This window comes from Ictidomys tridecemlineatus, chromosome X (genome assembly GCF_052094955.1).
Source record: "Ictidomys tridecemlineatus isolate mIctTri1 chromosome X, mIctTri1.hap1, whole genome shotgun sequence".
NCBI classification, from domain to species: domain Eukaryota; kingdom Metazoa; phylum Chordata; class Mammalia; order Rodentia; family Sciuridae; genus Ictidomys; species Ictidomys tridecemlineatus.
This window is the reverse complement of record NC_135493.1, coordinates 112,198,575-112,221,322: the sequence shown is the minus strand read 5'-3', so window position 1 is coordinate 112,221,322 and position 22,748 is coordinate 112,198,575. Positions and strand designations below refer to the sequence as shown.

The following is a 22,748-nucleotide window of genomic DNA, read 5'->3' as shown; positions in this document are numbered from 1 at the left end:
GATTGTAAATACTACCATTTGTGCTATGAATTCCAGGCTGTTTCTCCAGCTAGTCTCTCTTCCTTCCAATGCCAGTTTTCCTCTTTGAGATGTACCTTTCCATGACTGGCAAAAATATTCAGGTCTCAGGCATCCCAAGGCACTCTTGATCCTCTCCTGCCAGCCTTCCACTCATGATTGCGGAACGGCCAGCTCACACTCAGAGGCTCCACACTCTCACCTCTTTCAGGGCACTTCATTTTTCCACCCTTCTTCTCAATAATTTCCCTCCAAAATTCTCTGCTTATCTCCTAACCCAAGACCAACAGTCTTTCCTCAGCTTTGACATGTCTTAAAGGTGATGACAACATCGGACCTCCCTCCTACAAGGTCCTCTCTATAATCTTGTGCCATATGAGGTTGTGTTGTCCTGGCTTCCTCCTGCTTCAGTTGCCCGACAATGCCCAACATCAGAGGACCCCCACCTACCCTACCTTGCACCAAAAACCACCTGTTACCTGGAGGCTCAGATAGTGAGAAGTAGCTCTGATGAGCCCTCTGCCTGCAGTTCCAGGTCTGGGGCTCTCACCTGGACATCAATCATATGACCTTGCTCACAGGGACTGCTTTTCTCAAATATTCTTTGATGTTCTTTTTTAGCTTCTTCTTTTATTTTTTTGAGGGTAGAATCCAAGGTCTTGTACATGCTAGGCAAGTGCTCTACCACTGAGCTACATACCTGACCTCTATTTCGACTTCTTAATGTGACTTCCTGTGATCCATTTTGTAATCCCAGTAAGAACTCTTACTTGCTAGTTTCTACCAGTGTCTTCTCTAGAGTGGAACCAAGGTCTAAGGTTGTCTGCTCCAACTCTAGGAATCCCACTGTATACCTTGGGCCTGTTTTACGTGTTTCTAAGAGAGCTCTGATGTCACTGTTGGTTGGGACTGGACCAACTTTTGTTCTTTTGGGCCTAATTATCTGGACTCCTGGTTGGCCCTTCTATTAAGGGGAGTTTCCCACATCCCTGACTTGGAAAGTGTATCCCTCACCAGCTGGTGACAATAATTTGGCTTTCCACAGTTTGACTAAAGTATCTTTATTTTTCACTATATTCTCTCAAATGGCAACCACATTTCTGTGATTTTACTATTGACTCTAAACAACACAAAACAGATGTGAGGATGATCCTATTCCAAGAGGTGTCCGCTGTGTTCCAGCCCCAGGCTGTCTGGTACTTTCCTTTCTCACCTTGCACGTAGTACTACGTAAAGCTTCACATTCTGGCAAGAGAGAGGAAAACTGATTTGTCTCATTTTTATCTAGGCTCCAGGTTTCAATTCCATTTCCAATTACCTAGGGATTCTGCAGATACCTTAAACTTAGTAAACTACCTAAAATAAAATGAATAATTTTTAATTCTTTAAAACTAATTCCTCCTGCCCTTCTGTTATCTATTATTGGGTATACCATTCTCCCAAGTCCTTTGAATCAAACCTTAGCATCAACTTTGAATCAGCCCACTTCTTCTGAGTTGTCTACTTGACCTACTACTGCAATGGTTTCTTAGTCTTTTTCTCCTTCTCTTCCTTTCTCATACATTTACTAAGTATCAGGCACCAGCCATCCAAAGACTGCACCTCAGCTTTTTATGGTGCTAACTGGGAAGAAAGTGGCCTAAAAATACATGAAGCTGTTTGTCGGCTGACTACTGGGCTCAGGAAAGGTGAAGAATGGGGGAGGGGTAGTTCTTTTCCCAGGGAAGAGCCAGACAGGCTATAGACGAGTGAGCTTGAACCACAGCTTGAGAAGGAAATATGTCTGGCAAGAAGCAGCACAAGCCCATGTGGGGCAACAACAAGGTTTGGAGGTGTGGAGCTGTGTGGTGGGGGAATGTCAAAGGGGGTTGCAGGCTGAAGCCTGGAGAGAAAGAATACAGAGAAGCAGGGAGTGGCCAGTTAATGGCAGTCCTTTAAGGACTGTTGATGGGTTTGGGTGGATCCTGTGGGCAGGGCTTGTTGAAGGACAGGATCAGAGATCATAACAATCACACTTCTTTAAATGAGAAAGGTCACTGTGGACAATGTAGATGGACAGTAGAGGAGCCCTGAGAGACCTGGAGCAAGGTGCTCAGATAGTATGCCCAGACACTATCTAGGTAAGACAAAGTGAGTAAGAAGGGAAGAGATATAACAGAGGTACTAATGCAATAGCCAATAAAGATTGATCTGACAAATGATGGGATGTGGAGGAGCATGAAAAGGGAAGAACTAAGAGTGGCTCTGAAACTTCAGACTTGAGTACAATGATAGATGGGGGTGCAGGGCTCATGAAAGAAAAAGGAAGTTTGGGTGAAAGATACTCATTTCTTTTTTAAAATATTTTTTTTAGTTGTAGTTGGACACATATGTTTATTTTATTTACTTATTTCTATGTGGTGCTGAGGATCCAACCCAGGGCCCTGCACGTGCTAGGTGAGCACTCTACTGCTGAGCCACAACCTCAGACTGAAAGATACTAATTTCTATTTTGAGAATGCTGAATTTGGGGATGTACATGGGATACAATCAAATGAAAACATAAAGTAGTTGGAAATACAATCTCTGGGTTCTAGATAAGTGCTATTCAATAAAACTTTCTGTGATGAAGAAAACACTCTGTAGAACTGTGCTGTCTATTATGATAGCCACTAGCTGCATGTAGCTACTGAGCACTGAAATGTAGTAATGTGGGTAAGAAACCGGATTTTCCTTAAGTGACATTTCAGTAGTCACATATGCCCAGAGGCTATGGTAGTAGACAGTGCAATCCTAGGAAAAAACCCAGGCCATAAAAACTGATTCAGGTCTTCAGTATGTATATGTTATCTAGTTGCCCCTCTAGATATGAAAGGTTTATGAAGAAAGCTGCAATTACCTTCAGAAATAGATAATGAGGCAAAGGGAAAATAGAGGTAGGAAGGGAGACCAGAGCAGAGCTGTTTAGCACACCAACAGCTCAACATGAAACTACTGTATGAAATGTGAGCCCTAAATCTTTTGAAGCCAGAGGAAATTGTTAGTGTGGCAGAGACAATGGCAGAGCAGGAGTGAGCAACACTATTCAGGAAGGGCTTGTCAGGTGAGAAGCCAGTTAAAGACTGAGGGCTGGGAGCCCAAGCAATTTTTGATGGATAAGAGGTCAGATAAGACTCAGAAGGACATCCCAGAAAAGCAAGAGTAAGCTCAACTTGGTCAAAGCAAACCAAGAATTGTTTAGGAGTCTGGCAACTAGGAGGGACGGTGGTCATAAGGTTTGAAGAATAAGTGTGATTTGATGAAATAAAGATAGGAAGTATAATCAATTCTTTTGGGCTATGAAGGAAATATGAGAATGAGGGTGGTAGCTGAAAGGTGAAGAACTCCTTCCTAAGCACAAGTAACAATCATGTCACTCACCTGCTCTTTGACACAATATCTCCAGGGTCTGCAATTAAGTCCTATCATTGGAGGTCCTACAATTCATCATCTCCTGTGATTTCCCTTCACATAACCTGTGGCCCACCCAAACCAGCCTGAACAGATCACTCAATAATAACAAAAACCTGTCAATATTGACCAAAAAGCTTGAGTGAGAAAATAAATGTCCAGAATTTGAAGAAGGGATCAGCCAGACCTACCCCCTAACCTTTTAATAAAAGATCAATGGCTAGGGATATAGTTCAGTAGTAGAACTCTTGCCTAGCAAACACAAGGTCTGGGTTCGTGTCCCAGTAACACAACATAAAAATAAAAAATAGATCAGCAGACCTGTAATTAAGAGATCACAAAGACTTGGCAAAGTTACTAGGGATAAAAAATATACTATTATTTATTATTTTAAATTTAGTGCTGGCTTTAAGTGCTAGAGTACTGCTTGCTTTCTGTCATGTTCGCTCTCTCAATAGTACTGGATTGCACTCTGTGATTATTCTAAGAGTTTCCTCTATCAATTTAGTGACAAAACTGACCTTGTCCTTTACCATGTATTTCCCTCTCTGAACACAATGATCAGCAAAGGCAGGACTGTTGACTGTGACAAAGTGCCCTGCCCTGGTACTACCACTATAGTGGTTCTCAAACATTGGTGTATCTATAAAACATAACAGGGCTTAGGCCAGTACATTTTCACTGTTACCTGAATGATTCTGATACCCTCCAAAGTTTAGGGACAACTGTAATGACATCTTTTGTCTTGCGCTAGCATAGGACTTCCCTATACCTCATTGCTCATGGTTACGAAATTAACTCCCTCTTACCCTCATTTGGGGAGCCTGTCCAAATCTCTCACTTTGGGGTATAAGTAGGATAAAATAGAGAAAACAATTTGGAAAGCAGAATCAAGATCTCTACATTCAAGACCTTCTGTCTTCCCAGGGAGAATCTCATTCTATAAACAAACCTCAAAACTCCCCTGGTAGCTCCATGAGGCCTGCCTGGTTTCCAGGTCCAAGAAGAGAAAGGGAAGCTACCTGTAACATTTAAAACCAGGAGCTATGAGTTTCCAAGTCCTCTGAAAAGGTCTGTTAATTACATCTAATATAAGATTCCATCTCCTAAACACTTTCATTGCAGTACAGGCACTCTAGGTTCCTTTACTTATGCTCAGGTTTTAGCAGTAAAAAAAAAAAAAAAAAAAAAACCGTAAAAAGAATAGGCAAGCTGCTCTTTTCAGTCCAGCCTTTGCATGAGATCACACCAAAACTCTGAGCACCTGCATACCTTTCTTGTTCTTCCTTCTCCAATCGTTCTTGCTCCTCCTGTTCCTTCTGCAGCCGAGCCTGTCTTCTCTTCTCAGCTAGGATCTTTGCAGCCTCTCCTGCATCAGTGGTGCCTGCTGTAGGCTTCCCCAAGGCTATATCAAAGAAGAGATGGCAAAAGGAATAGATCAAGGGAAATGAACATAATGATTCCATTCACATAGCAGATGCCACTTGGACATGAAAAATCTAATACCGTGTGGTGATGGGAAACGCTACCAGAAGAGTGTTACAATTATCCACTAAGCAGGAGAAAGACTATGACCCTGGATACATATATTCTACAGTGGAGGACAGTGGACAGCTGAGCAGGAGAGACAGGACCATAAGCAAGTCATGAACTCATTGCAACACAGAGGCTTTAAGAACTCTCGTGGAGCATGCTGATTATGGCTAGGTACAGCCTGTATTCCTTAGGATTCCTGTGGGCTTCCAGAACCAATAGCAGGGTTAGCCTCTAGGTCTCCTCTTCCAGGGAACCCTCAGGACCCTCAGTCTCCTGAGGGGCAAGACTTAGGAGCAATGGGCAAGTCTGAAAAAATGGTATGAGATGAAGTTGTCCCAGTGGGAAAAAAACCCTCTCCTGCAAACACAAGAGAATGACATATAGATCAGGTCAGAGGGACAACTACCTAGGCCCAGGGGCAGTGTCAACAAAGAAGGTCTACCTGTATTGCTCTCAACCTTCCCTCCTGTGGCAGCATATTTCTCAGTGGCATGCTTGTCCTCCACATGCTTCTCGGTGGCGTGCTTATCTACCACGTGCTTCTCAGTGGCCTGTTTGTCTGCCATATGCTTTTCGGTGGCATGCTTCTCTGCCACATGCTTCTCTGTAGCATGTTTGTCTGTCACATACTTCTCTGGAGTTTCCTCTCCAAGATGGCCAGCAGCCTGACTTGAGGCACCTTCCTTTTCCTTGTTGCTCTTCTCTTTCTCTGCTTTCTTCTTGGGTGTTTCTTGGTTGGGAATGGGGGAAAAGCGGTACTTCACAGGAGACCCTGGGTATGATGGCTTCACTGTCTTTGGAGACTGAGGATACACTTTTGAAGTTGTCCTGGAAAACCAAAAGCAAGCTATAAGATAATTTACTGGGCCTGACCACAGAACTCAGTTCCTAATTTAGTCAATTCCACAAAGTTGAATAATTCCATTTTTCTAGGGGAACAAATGTAGGGCTTTAGCACACACTCAAAAGTATCAATAGTATTTTCCCCTTACAGAAATATATGGTATTTATACCACGGCCCTGGTGAAATGGAAATATTTCCACTTTTTATTGGTGAGAAGGGAAGTATTTTAAGGAACCCAGCTGATATCTTAATCTCACTTATGTCTGATGACAATGTAGGGATGGTGATATGGTTTGGATACCATTTATCTCCCAAAGGTTCATTTGCAAGAAGACTGGTCCTGATATAACTGTATTGAGAGGTCGTGGTAATTTAAAAGGTGGGACTTAGTGGGAGGTAGTTAGGTTATGGAGGCACTGCCTTCAAAAATGGATTAATGTCTTTCTTAAGAAACTGAGTTAGTTCTCTTAATGGATTAAGTTTCTTTCTTTTTTTTTTTAATTTTCTTTTTTTAAGAGAGAGTGAGAGAGGAGAGAGAGAATTTTTAATATATATATATATATTTTATTTTTTAGTTTTCGGCGGACACAACATCTTTGTTGGTATGTGGTGCTGAGGATCGAACCCTGGCCGCACGCATGCCAGGCGAGCGCGCTACCGCTTGAGCCCCAGCCCCAGCCCTGGATTAAGTTTCTTTGCAGTGTGTTATATCTCTCAGAACTGGATTATTTACCATGAGAATGGGTGGGCTGTTAAAAAATGGGTTAGCCTCCCCTCTGTCTCACTGATACACATGATCTTCCACATATGCCCATTTCCTTTGTACTTTTCTGCCATGAGATGATAAAGCATGAGGGCCTTATCAGAAGACTAACAGATGCTGGTACCATGATCTTGAACTTCCCTGACTCCAAAACTGTGAGCCTAAACAAACCTCTTTTCTTATCACAACAGAAAATTGACTTAAATAGATGGATTGATAGGCATTTTCTCATTCCTATTTTCAGATGAACACCACAGTTGGATCTGGCTTTGGCATATAACAATGAACAAGATGGCTCCATTTTTAATATTTATTTATTTATTTATTTTTAGTTGTAGTTGGACACAACACCTTTATTTCACTTGTTTATTTTTGTATGTGGTGCTAAGGATCGAACCCAGGGTCTCGCACATGCAAGGTGAGCACTCTACCGCTGAGCCACAACCTCAGCCCCAAGATGGCTCCATTTTTAAAATCACGACAAAATATATATAACATAAAATTAACCATCTCAACTGTTTTTAAGTATATAGTTAAGTATATTCACATGTTGTACAACCATCACCCCAAACACTTCCATTAAATGATCCCACATTCTCCTCCCCCAGTCCCTGGCAACCACCATTTTACTTTCTGTCTCTATGAAATTGCCTATTCCAGCCCTGGCCACTTGTCCACACAGGTCCTCTGGGTGCCTGAGCAGGACCACTGGCATTAGCACCTGTACAGGACTCCTGGCCGCCAACCCATGCAGGAATCCTGGTTGCTGTCCAACACAGGAACTCAGGCCGCCACTCCCATGTGTACCCCCATCTACCAACGTGGGGCTCCTCTGGTTGCTTCCATCATGGGGCACTGCAACTACTGCCACAGTCCCCTACACACAGTAGCCTGCACCTGGGACACTGCACTGGGTCTGGAGACAGCTGCTAGCTACAATAATGCATGCCATAGAGCTGTACACCATGCCACCATCCGGCCTCACCTGACCTCCAGACACTCCATTGCTGAGAGCAGCTGCCTCCATCTTGGGACACCTTCGTCACCATCTTTAGTTGGGGCAGCTCCCAGCTTAGAACACTGGCTAGGGCTTAGAAGCATTATCCAGGTACCGAGAGTCCCCAACTCCCCGCTCTCCTCGGCAGCTGCTAACACGGCACAGTGCCTGCGGCTATGTGTCCAGTCTATAGCCCACAAAACTGGGTCACAAAACCAGGTCCTGAGCTGCCCAATATAAAACAGCTTTCCACAACAGGTGGGAAGCTCCCAGAACACAGCCCACAAGACCTCTGGAGAGAAAGGTTCCTGATTGGGAAATAGAAAGGGACGGGGTGAGTGAGATACAGTTTAGAGACTACATTGGAGACCAAGAATTGTGAGGTCTACAGGCAATATAAGAAGATAAGACCAGGCACCCACACCACACAAGCAGGGCCCCAAAGGAGATCCCTAGACCAATCCTCCAACCATAATAACCTTCACCATCCTGAGGGTAGAGATACCAGCAAACAACAGACAACCCCACCTATTGGATGAGAAGGGAAGCTGGAAAGATACTGATCTCCAACAAAACAATTCTTGTTATCTTCCTTCGAGATTTTTTTCTCTCTCTTCTACCACCATTATATCCAACATATATGAAACCAAGTACTTTTCATAAATTAGGCTACCGAGGACTAGGATGTCTGAATAATATATTACAGTGGTGTTGTATATTCATTTATCTCCTATTTTTACTTTTCTTAATATATATTTTTGTTTTATGTACTCTATTGTCTTCCCACTTACTTGTCTGCCCAAAATCACTTTCTCTCTCTTCTCCTTCTACTAATCAACTTCTTCCCCCCCAGTTCTTTGTCCACCATCAGAAACTGTAGACCCTTTTGCAAACCTACTGCTCATATTGTAGTTAATAATTGAACTTACCGTTCAATATGATTCAAAACTATATATGTCCCAATAGCAGATATTTGGTTTAAGATTATATATTGTTTGTATTGGGATCTGTTCTCCTCCTTAAAGGAGAGTTATTAGAAATCTGCAGGGACACTATAAGCCTACAGAGTAAAAACTGTAACTCCTGGGATCTACACTTCTAGATGGGAAGACACAAACAACATAAAAAAACAAGGGAAGAAAATGCCCCCAACAAACCAAGATATTACATCATTAGAATCCATGGCCAATATAACAGAAGAAATGACAGAGAAGGAGTTCAGGATGTGCATAATTAAAATGTTCTGTGAATTATACGAGAGCAAATACAGGCAGCAAAAGATCATTTTGATAAAGAGCTACATAAGCAAATACAGGAAGCAAAAGATTACTTCAATAAGGAGATAGAGGTTCTGAAAAAAAAACCAGAAATCCTTGAAATAAAAAAATCAAATTAAAATCTCAAAAGAAAGTATCACCAACAGATTAGATCACTTTAAGGACAGGACCTTAGACAATGAAGACAAAATATATAATCTTAAAAATAATATTGATCACACAGTGAAGATGGTAAGAAATCAAAAGCAGAATATTCAAGAATTATGGGATAACATAAAAAGACCAAATTTAAGAATTACTGGGATAGAGGAAGGCATAGAGTTCCAAACCAAAGGAATGAACAATCTATTCAATTAAATAACATCAGAAATTTTTCCAAACATGAAGACTGCATTGGAAAAATCAAATACAAGAGGCTTACAGGACACCAAAGGTACAAAATCACAACATATCCACACCAAGGCACATTATAATGAAAATGCCTAGCATATAGGAGAGAATTTTAAAAGCCATAAGAGAAAGGAATCAGATTACATTTAGGAGGAAACCAATTAGGATATACGCAGATTTTTTAACCCAGACCCTGAAAGCTAGAAGATCCTGGAACAACATATACCAAGCTCTGAAAGAAAATGGATGCCAACCAAGAATCTTATATCCAGCAAAATTAAGCTTAATATTTGATGATGAGATAAAAACCTTCCATGATAAACAATAGTTAAAAGAATTTACAACTAGGAAGCCTGCACTACAGAACATCCTTAGCAAAATATTCCATGAGGAGGAAACAAAAAACAACAATGAAAATCAGTAGAGGGAGGTATTACACTAAAGCAAAGAACAATCAAAGGAGAAACAAAGTTAAATTAAATACCAAAAATAAACAAATATGACCCAGAATACAAATCATGTCTCAATAATAACCCTGAATGTTAAAGGCCTAAACTCACCAATTAAAAGACATAGACTGACAGATTGGATTTTTTAAAAAAAAAGACCCAACAATATGCTGCCTTCAAGAGACTTCATCTCATAGGAAAAAAAAAATCCACAGACCGAAGGTGAAAGGTTGGGGAAAAAACATGCCACTCACATGGACTGCAGAAACAAGCAGTGGTTTCCATCCTCATATCAAATAAAGTAGACTTCAAGCCAATGTTAATCAAAAGAGATAAAGAAGGACATTTCATACTGCTTAAGAAAACCATATATCAACAAGACATAACAATTATAAATATGTATGCCCCCAATAATGGAGCATCTACGTTCATCAAACAAATTCTTCTCAAGTTCAAACAGACCACAACACAATAATTATGGGTGACTTTAACACACCTCTTTCACCACTGGATAGATCTTCCAAACAAAAGCCAAACAAAGAAACTATAGAACTAAATAATAAAATCAATAACTTATAGACTTAACAGACATATATAGAATATATAGAATATTTAATCTATGTATAGAATATTTAATCTATCAATGAGTGAATACACTTTCTTCTCAGCAGCACATGGATCCTTCTCTAAAATAGACCATATATTATTCCACAAAGCAAATATTCTTAGAAAATACAAAAAAGTAGAGAGACTACCCTGTATTCTATCATATTATAATGGAATGAAATTAGAAATCATGATAAAATAAAAAGTAGAAGCTGCTGCAACACCTGGAGACTAAATAATATGCTACTGAATGAGCAATAGGTTGCAAAAGACATCAAAGAGGAGATTAAAAAATTCTTAGAGGTAAATGAGAACACTGATACAACATATCAAAATCTCTGGGACATTGTGAAGCCAGTAGAAAGAGGAAAGTTCATTGCATGGAGTTCACCCCTTAAAAGAAGAAAAAGTCAACAAATGAATGACCTAACATTACATCTCAAGGCCCCAGAAAAAGAAGAACAAATTAGCAGCAAAAGCAGTAGAAGACAGGAAATAATTAAAATCAGAGCTGAAATCAGTGAAGTTGAAACAAACAAACAAAAAACTGAAAAAAAACCTGACAAAACAAAAAGCTGGTTCTTTGAAAAAAATAAATAAAATTGATAAACCCTTAGCCATGCTAATGAAGAAGAGAGAGGAAACTCAGATTACTAACATACTTGATGAAAAAGGAAATATCACAACAGACATTACAGAAATACAAAAGATAATTAGAAATTATTTTGAAAATTTGTACTCCAATAAAATAGAGGTTATCAAAGGCATTGACAAATTTCTAGAGTCATATAATTTGCCCAAACTGAATCAGAATGATATACACAAATTAAACATATCAATTTCAAGCAATGAAACAGAAGATGTCATTAGAAGCCTACCAACCAAGAGAAGCCCAGGACCAGATGGATACACAGCTGAATTCTATAAGACCTTCAAAGAAGAAATAATCCCAATACTCCTCAAATTATTTCATGAAATAGAAAACGAGGGAACCCTTCCAAACTCTTTCTATGAGGCGAATATCACCCTGATTCAAAACCAGGCAAAAGCACATAAAAAAAGAAAACTTCAGACCAATATCTCTAACGAACATAGATGCAAAAATTCTCAATAAAATTCTGGCAAATTGAATACAAAAACATATTAAAAAAAAGACATTGCACCATGATCAAGTAAGGTTCATCCCAGGGATCCAAGGTTGGTTCAACATATGGAAATCAACAAATGTAATTCATCACATCAACAGACTTGAAGATAAGAATCATCTCAATAGATGCAGAAATAGCATTTGACAAAATACAGCACCCCTTCATGTTCAAAACACTAGAAAAACTAGGGATAACAGAAACATATCTCAACATTGTAAAAGCTATCTATGCTAAGCCCCAGGCCAACATCATTCTAAATGGAGAAAAATTGAAAGCATTCCCTTTAAAAACTGAACAAGACAGAAATGCCCTCTTTTACCACTTCCATTTAACATAGTTCTTGAACTCTAGCTGGAGCAATTAGACGAAAGAAATTAAAGGGATTGAATAGGAAAAAAACTCAAGTTATCACCACAATATGCTTCTATATTTAGAAGATCCCAAAAATTCTACCAGGAAACTTCTAGAACTAATAAATGAATTCAGCAAAGTAGCAGGACATAAAATCAACACCCGTAAATCAAAGGCATTTCTGTACATCAGTGACAAATCCTCTGAAAGAGAAACTAGGAAAACTACCCCATTTACAATAGCCTTTAAAAAATAAAATACTTGGGAATCAACTTAATGAAAGAGGTGAAAGACCCCTACAATGAAAACTACAGAATGCTAAAGAAAGACATTAAAGAAGGCCTTAGAAGGTGGAAAGATCTCCCTTGTTCTTGGATAGGCAGAATTAATAATGTCAAAATGACCATACTACCTAAAGCACTATACAGATTTAATGCAATTCCAATCAAAATCTCAATAACATTCCTCATAGAAATAGAAAAAGCAGTCATGAAATCCATCTGGAAAAATAAGAGACCCAGAATAGCTAAAGCAATCCTTAGGAAGAAAAGTGAATCAGGTGGTATCACTATATCAGACCTTAAACTATACTTCAGAATAAAAGTACCAAAAAAAAAAAACCCAACAATAATAGTTTTAAAAAAGACACAACAGTGTGGTATTGGCACCAAAACAGACTTTAGACCAATGGTGCAGAATAGAAAATACAGAGACAAACCCACACAAATACAGTTATTTCATATTAGACAAAGGCACCAAAAACATATTTTGGACAAAGTATAGCCTCTTTAACAAATGGTGCTGGGAAAAGTAGAAATCCATCTGCAACAAAATGAAATTAAGCCCCTATCTCTCACCATTCACAAAACTCAACTCAAAGTGGATCAAGGACCTAGGAATTAAACCAGAGACCCTGAGCCTAATAGGAAAAAAAGTAGGCTCAAATCTTCATCATGTCGGATTAGGCCTCGACTTCCTTAATAAGACTCCTATAGCTCAAGAATTAAAATCAAGAATCAATAAATGGGATGGATTCAAACTGAAAAGCTTCTTCTCAGCAAAAGAAACAATCAGTGAGGAGAACAAAGAGCCTACAGAATGGGAGCAAATTTTTACCACATGCACATCAGATAGAGCACTAATCACTAGGATATATAAAGAACTCATAACGCAATCAATAAATAGGTCAAGGAATTAAATAGACACTTCTCAGAAGATGATATATAATCAATCAACAAATATATGAAAAAATGTTCATCTCTAGCAACTAGAGAAATGCAAATCAAAACTAAGATTTCATCTCACTCCAGTCAGAATGGCAGCTATTAAAAATACAAACAGTAAGTGTTGGCAAGGATGTGGGGGAAAAGGCACACTCATACATTGCTGGTGGGACTGCAAATTGGTGCAACCAATCTGGAAAGAAGTATGGAGATTCCTTGGAAAACTTGGAACCACCATTTGACCCAGCTATCCCACTCCTGGGTTTATACCCAAAGGACTTAAAAACAGCCTACTACAGTGATGCAGCCACATCAATGTTCAGAGCAGCACAATTCACAATAGCTAAATTGTGGAACCAACCTAGATGCCCTTTAGTAAATGAATCAATAAAAAAAACTACGGTATATATACACAATGGAATATTACTCAGCATTAAAAGAGAATAAAATCATGGTATTCACAGGTAAATGAATGGAGTTGGAGAATATTATGCTAAGTAAAGTAAAACAATCCCAAAAAAACAAATGCTGAATGTTTTCTCTGATATGAGGATGCTGATCTATAATGGGGATGGGGAAGGTACATGGGAGAAATGGAGGAACTTTAGATAGGGTAAAGGGGAAGGAGGGAAAGGGAGGGGGCAGGGGGGTAAGAAAGACGATGGAATGAGATGGACATAATTACTCCAAGTACGGGCATGAAGGCACAAATGGTGTGACTCTACTTTGTGTACAACTAGTGACATGAAAAATTGTGATCTATATGTGTACTATGAATTGAATTGCATTCTGCTAACATATATAACAAATTAGAATAAATAAATTTTTAAAAAATGAAAAAAAGAAAGACAATTCATAGAATAGGAGAAAATTTTCACAAATCGTATATTTGATAAGGCCAGATACACTGAGTACGTAAAGACCTCTGCCTATTCCAGTTACCTCATATAGGTGGAATCATACAATCTGTTCTTTTGTGTCTGACTTCTTTTACTAAACACAATGTTTTCAATGTTCCCAGTTCCTTTTTAAATGCTGAGAAAGAATTCAGCTAAAAGATGGGATTACGGGTGCTTTTGGGGGTTTAATAGGATCTTTTTCCTCCCTACTGGGAATATGTAAAAGGTGAAAATAAGACACTTAGGGAAACACCATTTTGTTAAAATGCAGGTCTGTTATATAGCTTCTCCAGCTTAGGACTGGCTCCTGATGAGTACTGGGTGATGAGGATGTAGGCAACAATTGAAATTGATATGTCCAGTTTACCCCAGAGATTTGTGAGTATTTGTATAGAGTTTCTCCAGGAAGGATATAAATCAATCTGTATGTAACCACACACTGTCTGTTTTAATACTACAGCAGGTTGAACCCTGTGCACTTGCCAACATCCATCAACAGAAAAAAGAGCAATAAAAATGGCAACTCAACCTAATATGTAAGGCCAATTTCTTACCAGAGCCTTAAAGAATTACCTAATCAGATCCTGGCAGTAAGGGGAGAATCTTATCAGATCAGTTTTAAGCTTGGTCTCAAGCTGCCACAAGTGGCATGTGGACTGGGCAAGATGTAGGCTAGGTTTCTATTGAGATTCTCATGCTAAAAAGTCAGTTCTTGGTGCCAGGAGAGTACCTCTACCTTCTCTTAGTCACTGCCAAGAGGAGGGCCACATGGTAGTGGGTAATAGCTGATCACCTGATAAAATGAATACTTCTTTAACATGATCTAAATTTCTAAAATCCAGTTGTTTCAGTATCAACCATTCTACTGATGTAAATAATCAGTGTGTATCAAAATTCCATGGCAGGACATCCACACCTTGCAAGGCAGTCTGCTTTCCAGCTGGATGGACAGTTTCAACCTTAGGAAGAATTTCTTCATACTGGCCAAACTGACTTCCCTGTGTCATCACTCTATTACTCCTGGGGCCACCTAGAACTCAAATATACCTTGTTTATACAGACGATGCTTTGACTCTCTGCAGATTACTGTCCTATTTGTCCTTTGTTAAGATGGTTCGTGCCCTACATTAGGGTTATCCCACAATTCCTAAGGGATACAGTTGTTCAGATATCTCAGCAATCAGGTGATTCTTTCTAGATGCACTATAGACCTCCTGTTTTCTGATTTTTCCTAGACTCCTTTATTAAAGAAAAATTATGCAGAACAACCCCCCACTGTCCCATGATTTGCATTTAAACATGTAACAGGTTTTTTCAACTTGGCATTTCTGACATTTGGGGCTGGATTGTTTTGTATTGTAGGGGGCTATCCTGTGCACTATAGGATTTTGAGCAGCATCTCTGGTCTCTGTCCACTGAAGGCCAATAGCAACCTCTGGGCTATAACAACCAAAAATGTTTCTTGATATTGCCAAATGTCCTTTCAGAGAAGAGATTCCCCCTCAGCTGAGAAGCCCTGAGAGGACACAGACAAAGATGCACATAAAATTTATAAATATGAGTGAAGCTTCTCTGGTTGGAAGGGTAGTGTCCAATCCCCACAGTGACCTCAAAGCACACCAATAGGCTGCTGAAAGCCTTGGCTTGAGAGCTAATGTATGAGTGCCTTTATACGTATGTGTTTTAGTTGTTGAAAAACAATATGACACAGGTACTACTGTTATGGCCATTTTACAGATGAGGAAACTCAGCTTAGAAAGGTTAAGTGGCTTCCATGGTTAACTAAGCAATGGAGCTGTAGTTTGAGCTCACATCTACCTGACTCGCCTCCTTACAACTTTGTTCTAATCCTTGTGTGACAATAGTAGTTTAGCCTAAGTTTGGGTCACCAAGACCCCAAGATGTTCTTTTTAGAACTGGCATAGAATAAGAAATCAATAACTATTAAATATTGATGGTGTTTCAATATATAATCAAATAAAACTCCAAATGATCCTCACAGATAAGAAGAAACCAAAATCAGGAAGTTAACTGTAAACAGACAAACCATCCCATCCTGTTTTCTCATGTTGATAGCACTCCACTTAAGCATAGCTTTCCAAGGATCTAGAAAAACTTATGTTTAGGTTCAAAGAACATGTACAAACATATGGCATGAGATCTTGTACTTGGCCACACTTTCCTTTTATGCTGTCAGACTGTAAGAACAAAATTAAGAATGCAGACCTGTGTGTTGTCTCTCCGCCCTTAAATCCCCCACTGCTCTCTCAAGCTAACAGAATCCTATATCAAGGTGAGCAGCATCCATGGCTATAAACCCACTACCCATTTTGTCATAACCAGCATGAGGGAGTCTGAGAGAGATTTGATCATCAATTCCTTTCCAAATTCAAAACTTACTACCTACTCCCTTGAACACCATGCAAATGCTATGTGTGTCTTTCATCCAATAGCGCTGTAAAGGCAGGGAGAAGATTTGGAACTTAGTGAGAGAGGCTGTAGGAAAGCATAGGAGACTGCTTTTTTTTTTTTTTGGTAGTACTGGAGATTGAACCCAGGAGTGCTCTACCACTGAGCTACATCTCCAGCTCTTGTTTAAAAATTTTAAGACAGGGTCTTGCTAAGTTGCCCAGGCTGACCTGGAATTTGTGATCCTCCTGCCTCACCCTCTTGAGTTGGTGGAATTACAGGTGTGCAGCACTAGGATACCTGGTAAAATTGCTATCTTGTTGTAGATGATGAAGACAGAAACATTTTCTTCTCTTATAAGAATTCCTACTTTGTCTCCTTAAGAAGCAAGGAGGAACCTGCCTAGAGGGATTAGCTCGCTGTCTGCTCTTCATTACCCTCACCTTCTTCTGGGAGAGAGAGATGAGTTCTTTGACTGGTGAGACCAAGCAAGTTCTGTTCACTCTAGTTCTCTTTCTGGGACCTGCCTGCAGCAAGCCATATTCTGGGCTTCTTTAAGTGGTACTAAAAGAGGTGAGTTCTGCCCTGTGGTCCTGCAGTTGCTGGTACCTCTGTTCCTAAATGGATGGATGAGAATGAGGAGCTTTTCTGCAGACACTATTCCCACCATTAGGGTTGCCAGAGCTGGAATGGGGGCAATGGGTAAGAGGCTTGAAATGGCTGCAGTCTTAGCAGTCATAAATTCCAACATGACCCTTACTTTAAATAACTCCATTTAAGTAGATCAAACTGTGGGATGGGATTACAATCCTACCAAGAAAAGACCTGAATGGCCTAGTGGGACAGGTTCTGATAGTTTTAAATTGGCAAAGCCCTGAGCAGCCTTCCTTCCACTTGGCTTTAATAGAACGGTCACATGGAGGTTCAGTTCACACCACAGACTGTGAGGTTCTATTCTAAGTAAAACTGGGCCAACCACCCACAAACATGCACTTAAAAATAACTTATATCTGAGAAGTAAGGGTGAATTATTTGGGATAAAATTCAAGAAGTCTGCTTATATTTCCCTACCCCAATTCAATAAACAGGATAAGTTAGAAGACACAGAAACAAACACAACTTTCAAATTAGAGAAGTGTAGGCAAGTCTGATTTTTTTTTCTAATGGTGAGAGACCAAAAAACAGACAATAATCTTTGAAGTTCCCAATTTTATCTATAGAGTTTCCCATTTATCCTGCTTCACCACTTGCTCATACAGACTTAGCACCCTGCCAGCTGCCCTGCAAGAGCATAGCATCTTAAACAAGGCAGTACTGGTGTGGCAGGCCCCACACTTTCTGGCCAGCTCTGTTCACACTATTATGAGCCAAATGAAATTTGGCAAAACTTTTTTTTCCAGTTTCCTGGAAATAGGTAACTTAGCTTAGAAAAGAAATTAAGTATGAATTAATCAAGGGAACTCACTGTGTACTTATACAGTTTTATTTTAAAGTATCTTCTTATCTCTTTAATCAGGGTCAATTTGATCACCACAATAACCCAGTGAGGTAGGTAGGAAATTATTATTAGACAACCAACGTCTTAAGAGCTTAGGTGACTTTTTTCAAAAAGATGCAAACAGATGAAAGTACCAGGGCTGGCATTCAAATCAATTTTTTTCTTCCTTTTTCTTTTTTAGCTCTTCTACTTTAATTTTTTCAGGTTCAATAAAAGTATGACAAAGGGGATTCACAAGGTTTCTTTGGGAAGGTAGAAGAAAGCCTTCCTGGTGCACAGGGCTGGATTATATAACCTTTTAAGGTTTCATGACTAGCAGAAAATATGAACAAATACTTCCATAAGTACAGGGGCAAGAGGGACTCTTGGGAGAGGGCTGTCACACTTTTGAACGTGAGTTGACTGCAAAGCAGAACACCAAAAGACTTTTTCCACCACATCCTGGAATCTAGTTCTATTTTTTCAAAGCCATTTAACTCCAAGCACAGTGAACACACTCTACCCATTAGCTGGGAGGGAGGGATCTGTGACCTCATCAGCACAGCTCAGCCAACATTCTAAAATTTATTATTTCCCAGAGAGAAAAATAACAACCTTATACAAACAACAACACCCCCCCCCACCAAAAAAAACCCCAAACCTACGGACACTACCTTAACCCAGAGACCTACATTGGCATCACCAGTAAAGGAAATAAACTGATATCATGAAATGAGGCAATGAGGACCCAGTTATCCCAGCCATGAGATTCCTGCCCAAAATGCACAACTTGAATCTAACCACAAAGAAATATCAGATCAACCTAAGTTGAAGGATAGTTCTTAAAATAACTGTTTTAAAAATGTCAAGATCATGAAAAAGAAAGGCTGAGGTGCTGTTCCAGGTTAAAGGAGACAAAAGAGATAAGATGACCAAAGATAATATAGGACACTATATGGGTTGGATCCTGGACCAAGGGGAGAAATGCTATAAAGGATCTTACTGGAACTGGCTAAAACTGCATATAGACTATAAATTGAGTAACAATAACATCTCAAAGTTAAATTTTCTGATTTTCAAAATTGTTCTATGGGCTGGGGTTGTGGCTCAGTGGTAGAGTGCTTTCCTAACACATGTGAGGCACTGGGGTTCAATCCTCAACACCACATTAAAAAAAAAAGCCTCAATAAACAAAATAAAGGTATGGTGTTCATCTACAACCAAAAATATTTTTAAAAATGTTCTATGGGTATGTAAAACAATGCCTCATTTTAGTGGTAAAGGGACCTATAACTTACCTTCAATTGTTCTGAGAGAAATCTGGGCATGTGTGCATTTCAATGTATGTGTCTATAGAGAGCAGATGTGAGACCGTGAATGAGAGTATTGGGTTACAGGAATAATGAAACAAATATGGCTAAATGTTAACACAGGATGAATGGCATACAGGAGTTCTTTGCTCTAGTCTTACAATTTTTCTGTAAGGATAAAAGGGTCAAAATAAAAAGGCTAAAAAGACTGGCTAAAACTCAAATGACCCTCTGATGAGATTGAAAAATATAGGAATGGGTGAATATAAGTATGGCTCCAATGACAGGATGTCACTTAACATTTCAGTCATCCTTTTTAAGAAAAATTTCAGGTAAAAATGCAAATGCCTATTGGAGAACAATGGTGGTGGCAAAAATGATGGCCACAATAATCTTTCTCATCCCACATGATTTTATGAATTTATTTCTCCAACTCACTAAATCTGAGTTGGCCTTACTGCTTTGAATAATAGTACATAGCAGATAAGTAATTCTGTGACAATTCAGGGTATATCCTTAACTGGCCTGGAAGCTTCCACATTCTGCCTAGAAGATGGCTCACTCTTGAAACCTAGCTGCCATGCTATGAGATGCTTAAGGCATATGGAGAGGCTACATGCAGGAATACTGGTTGACAGCTCCTGGAACCCTTCAGCCAAAAGCCAGCATCAACTACCAGCAAAGACAATGGTCCATTTTGGACTTCCAGTCATCAAGACTTAGGTAACTGCAGTCCAAGCTGACAATAGACCACAACTGCACAGAAGATCCCTGATAAGAACTGCCCAATGGCAGAACATCCAATGACGTGAGTTAACCCATAAAACAACTTCATAAAAGACTAAGAGAGAGAACTGCCATGTAAGCTCAAGTTATAGATCTGTGAAAGTTAATGATAAATTGGGCTGAGGTTGTGGCTCAGTGGTAGAGTGCTTGCCAAGCACGTGTTAGGCACTGGGTTTGATCCTCAGCACCACACACACACAAAAATGAAATAAAGATATTGTATGTCTATCTACAACTAAAAAATAAATATTAAAAAATAAATTATAGTTGTAGGCCACTGAATTTTGGGGGGTTTGTTAAGAACAACAGTAGATAACTGAAATATTACTCATAATAATGACCCAACCAATTTAACATATATTTCTAGGAATGTAAAACCATTAGAGAATACTTCATGCTGAAAAATTTAAGTGCAGGCAAGCATCAATACTCACAGGCAGAGATGGGTTGGGCAAATCTAGTTGGCCACACTTGATTTCTTATCTCTAGGTTACAGGAAGAAAGGTATGCTCCATCTAAATCTTTCAGGGTGTTACTGAAGCTAGTTTTCTAAAACCTATACAATGCCCGACAATATAAACAATGAAAATAAACCTGAATGCTTAGAAGGGCAATGCTATTAATATGCACACCCACCCAACTGTGGCTTAATTTATCTGATATCAGGGAGGAGAACTGTCAGAGCTTAGGAGGTCACAGGAACAGGGATCATTAATCACATGACTCCTCTGAGCTGTTAGATAGGAGTTCAAAGAGGCTAACTATGTCCCCTTTCAAAGCACATAATTTTTAGTGTGCTTTAAAAATCACATTACTTGGTCTCCATAGTGAGAATGTCAAAAGAAAATGGGGTTTATTTTGTGCATGACACCATTTTAAATATCAAGTGTCTCTTTTTTGTTTTGCTTTAATACCGAGTGTGCAAAAACATGTACAAAATGTATAAGGTTTAAAGAATATAACAAACATCTACATATCCACCACCTAATCCAAAAGAAAGAAGTTACCAATGTGCTAGAATTTCCTATGTTCCCCTCCCTGATCCAATTCCCTCTCCTCCTTACTCAGAGGCCATCATCACCCTGAATCTTGTTTGGCATTTTTTTACTTTTTAAAAAATCCCATTTACCACATTCTTAAAAACAGATTGTTTAGTTTTACACATCTAGGAATTAAAATAAATGGAATGATACTACTGACATTCTACAAGCGGAGTTTTCCATGCAACACCTGAGATCCACCCATTTCTGAGATCTACCCATGTGGTTGTGGGCAACAATGACCCATTCTTTTTCACTGCCACATAGTTTAGCTGGATTTTTCAGAATTGCCTTACATTCTACATGAGTTCCCATGTTTTTCAGATGTGGTCCATACCCACTGTGGTACAGCTATTAATTTTCACTTGGTGGGAAGCTATCATTCTTTCTGAACATTTTAAAATCAGGTAAAATTTGCTTCTCTTTAGATTTCTCAACTCATTAATACAGGTTGTACATCCCTAACCTGAAATTCTGAAATCTGAAATGCTCCAAAACCCTAACCTTTTTGAGCATCATGTCAGTGCTCCAAGTTTCAGATTTCAGATCAGGGATGCTCAATCCATAAAGCCTATGCAAGTATTCTAAAATCTGAAAGACTCCACACTGTGAAACCATTTCTGGTCTCAAGCAACCAAAATACACTAAGCAGACACACACTGAGCACCTGCTGTGCAATAAGAAATCAAGAGTTCCCACCCTCAAAGTGGTGCTGCAGGAAACTGAGCCTAAAATGTTCACACAGCCCAATGAGGTACACATCAATGCTGCCTGCTCCCTCACTTCATTCAGGGTTCTTACCAAATATCACCTCCTCAGAGAAGCCTTTCCTGACCACTTATCTAGTTACCCTTTTCTACCACATCTTGTCATCTGATCCACTTATTTTTTCTTCACAGCAATTATCACCACCTGATATTATACTTGCTAATCACCGTCACGTACACTCCATGAGGATCGAATGCGGGCCACACGCATGCCAGGCGAGCGCGCTACGGCTTGAGCCACATCCCCAGCCCCAGAAATAATTTTTAATTGGTTCCTTTTAGTATACGTAACATTAGGATTCATGACAGAATTATAAAAGCATGGAATATAATTTGCTCTAATTCAACCCCCAGTATTTCCCCCATCCCTCCTCTTCTCCCTCCCCTCTACTTTATAAATTTCTGCTATTTACTTTTAGGTTTTTTTTTAATAGTGGCTTGTAGATGAATAAACATGATGGTGAGATTCACTGTGGTATATTCATATTATGTACATAGGAAAGTTAGATCAGATATTCATTCCACTGTTCTTTTTGTAAAATTTTTAAATTTTGCTTTCATTTTTTCAATATTTACTTTTTAGTTACAGGTGGACACAATATCTTTTTTTATTTTTATGTGGTGCCGAGGATCGAACCCAGTACCTCACGCATGCTAGGTGAGCACTCTACCTCTGAGCCACAACCCCAGCCCTCATTCTGCTGTTCTTCCCTTGCCTTATTCCTCTCCCTCTCCCTCCCCCGAGTCTCCTTCATATAGTCCACCCATCTTTCTTCTATTTGATGGAATCCCCCTACTTTTCCCCTTCTCTTCCCCCACTTATTTTGGACTAGCTTCCGCATAGTGGAAAAAACATTTGACCTTTGCTTATTTCTCTTAGCATATAGTCTCCAGTTCCATCCATTTACCAGCAAATGCCAAAATTGCATTATTTTCTTAAAATATTTTTTTAGTTATAGATGAACATAATACCTTTATTTTATATATTTATTTTTATGTGGAGCTGAGGATCGAACCCAGTGCCTCATA

At 39.4% G+C, this 22,748-nt stretch overlaps 1 protein-coding gene across 15 annotated transcripts in view; it reads right to left on the bottom strand.

The window, feature by feature from the left end:
- Map7d2 (MAP7 domain containing 2) overlaps window positions 1-22,748 on the bottom strand; it is a 110,782-nt gene that overhangs the window by 14,230 nt on the left and 73,804 nt on the right. For all 15 annotated transcript variants that reach the window (XM_078035040.1, XM_021732903.3, XM_021732899.3 and 12 more), the window contains 2 exons: window positions 5,426-5,811; window positions 4,720-4,852 (listed from right to left, as the gene is read on the bottom strand). In XM_078035040.1, coding sequence (XP_077891166.1) covers window positions 4,720-4,852; window positions 5,426-5,811 — 519 coding nt within the window. The remainder of the gene's footprint in view (window positions 1-4,719; window positions 4,853-5,425; window positions 5,812-22,748) is intronic.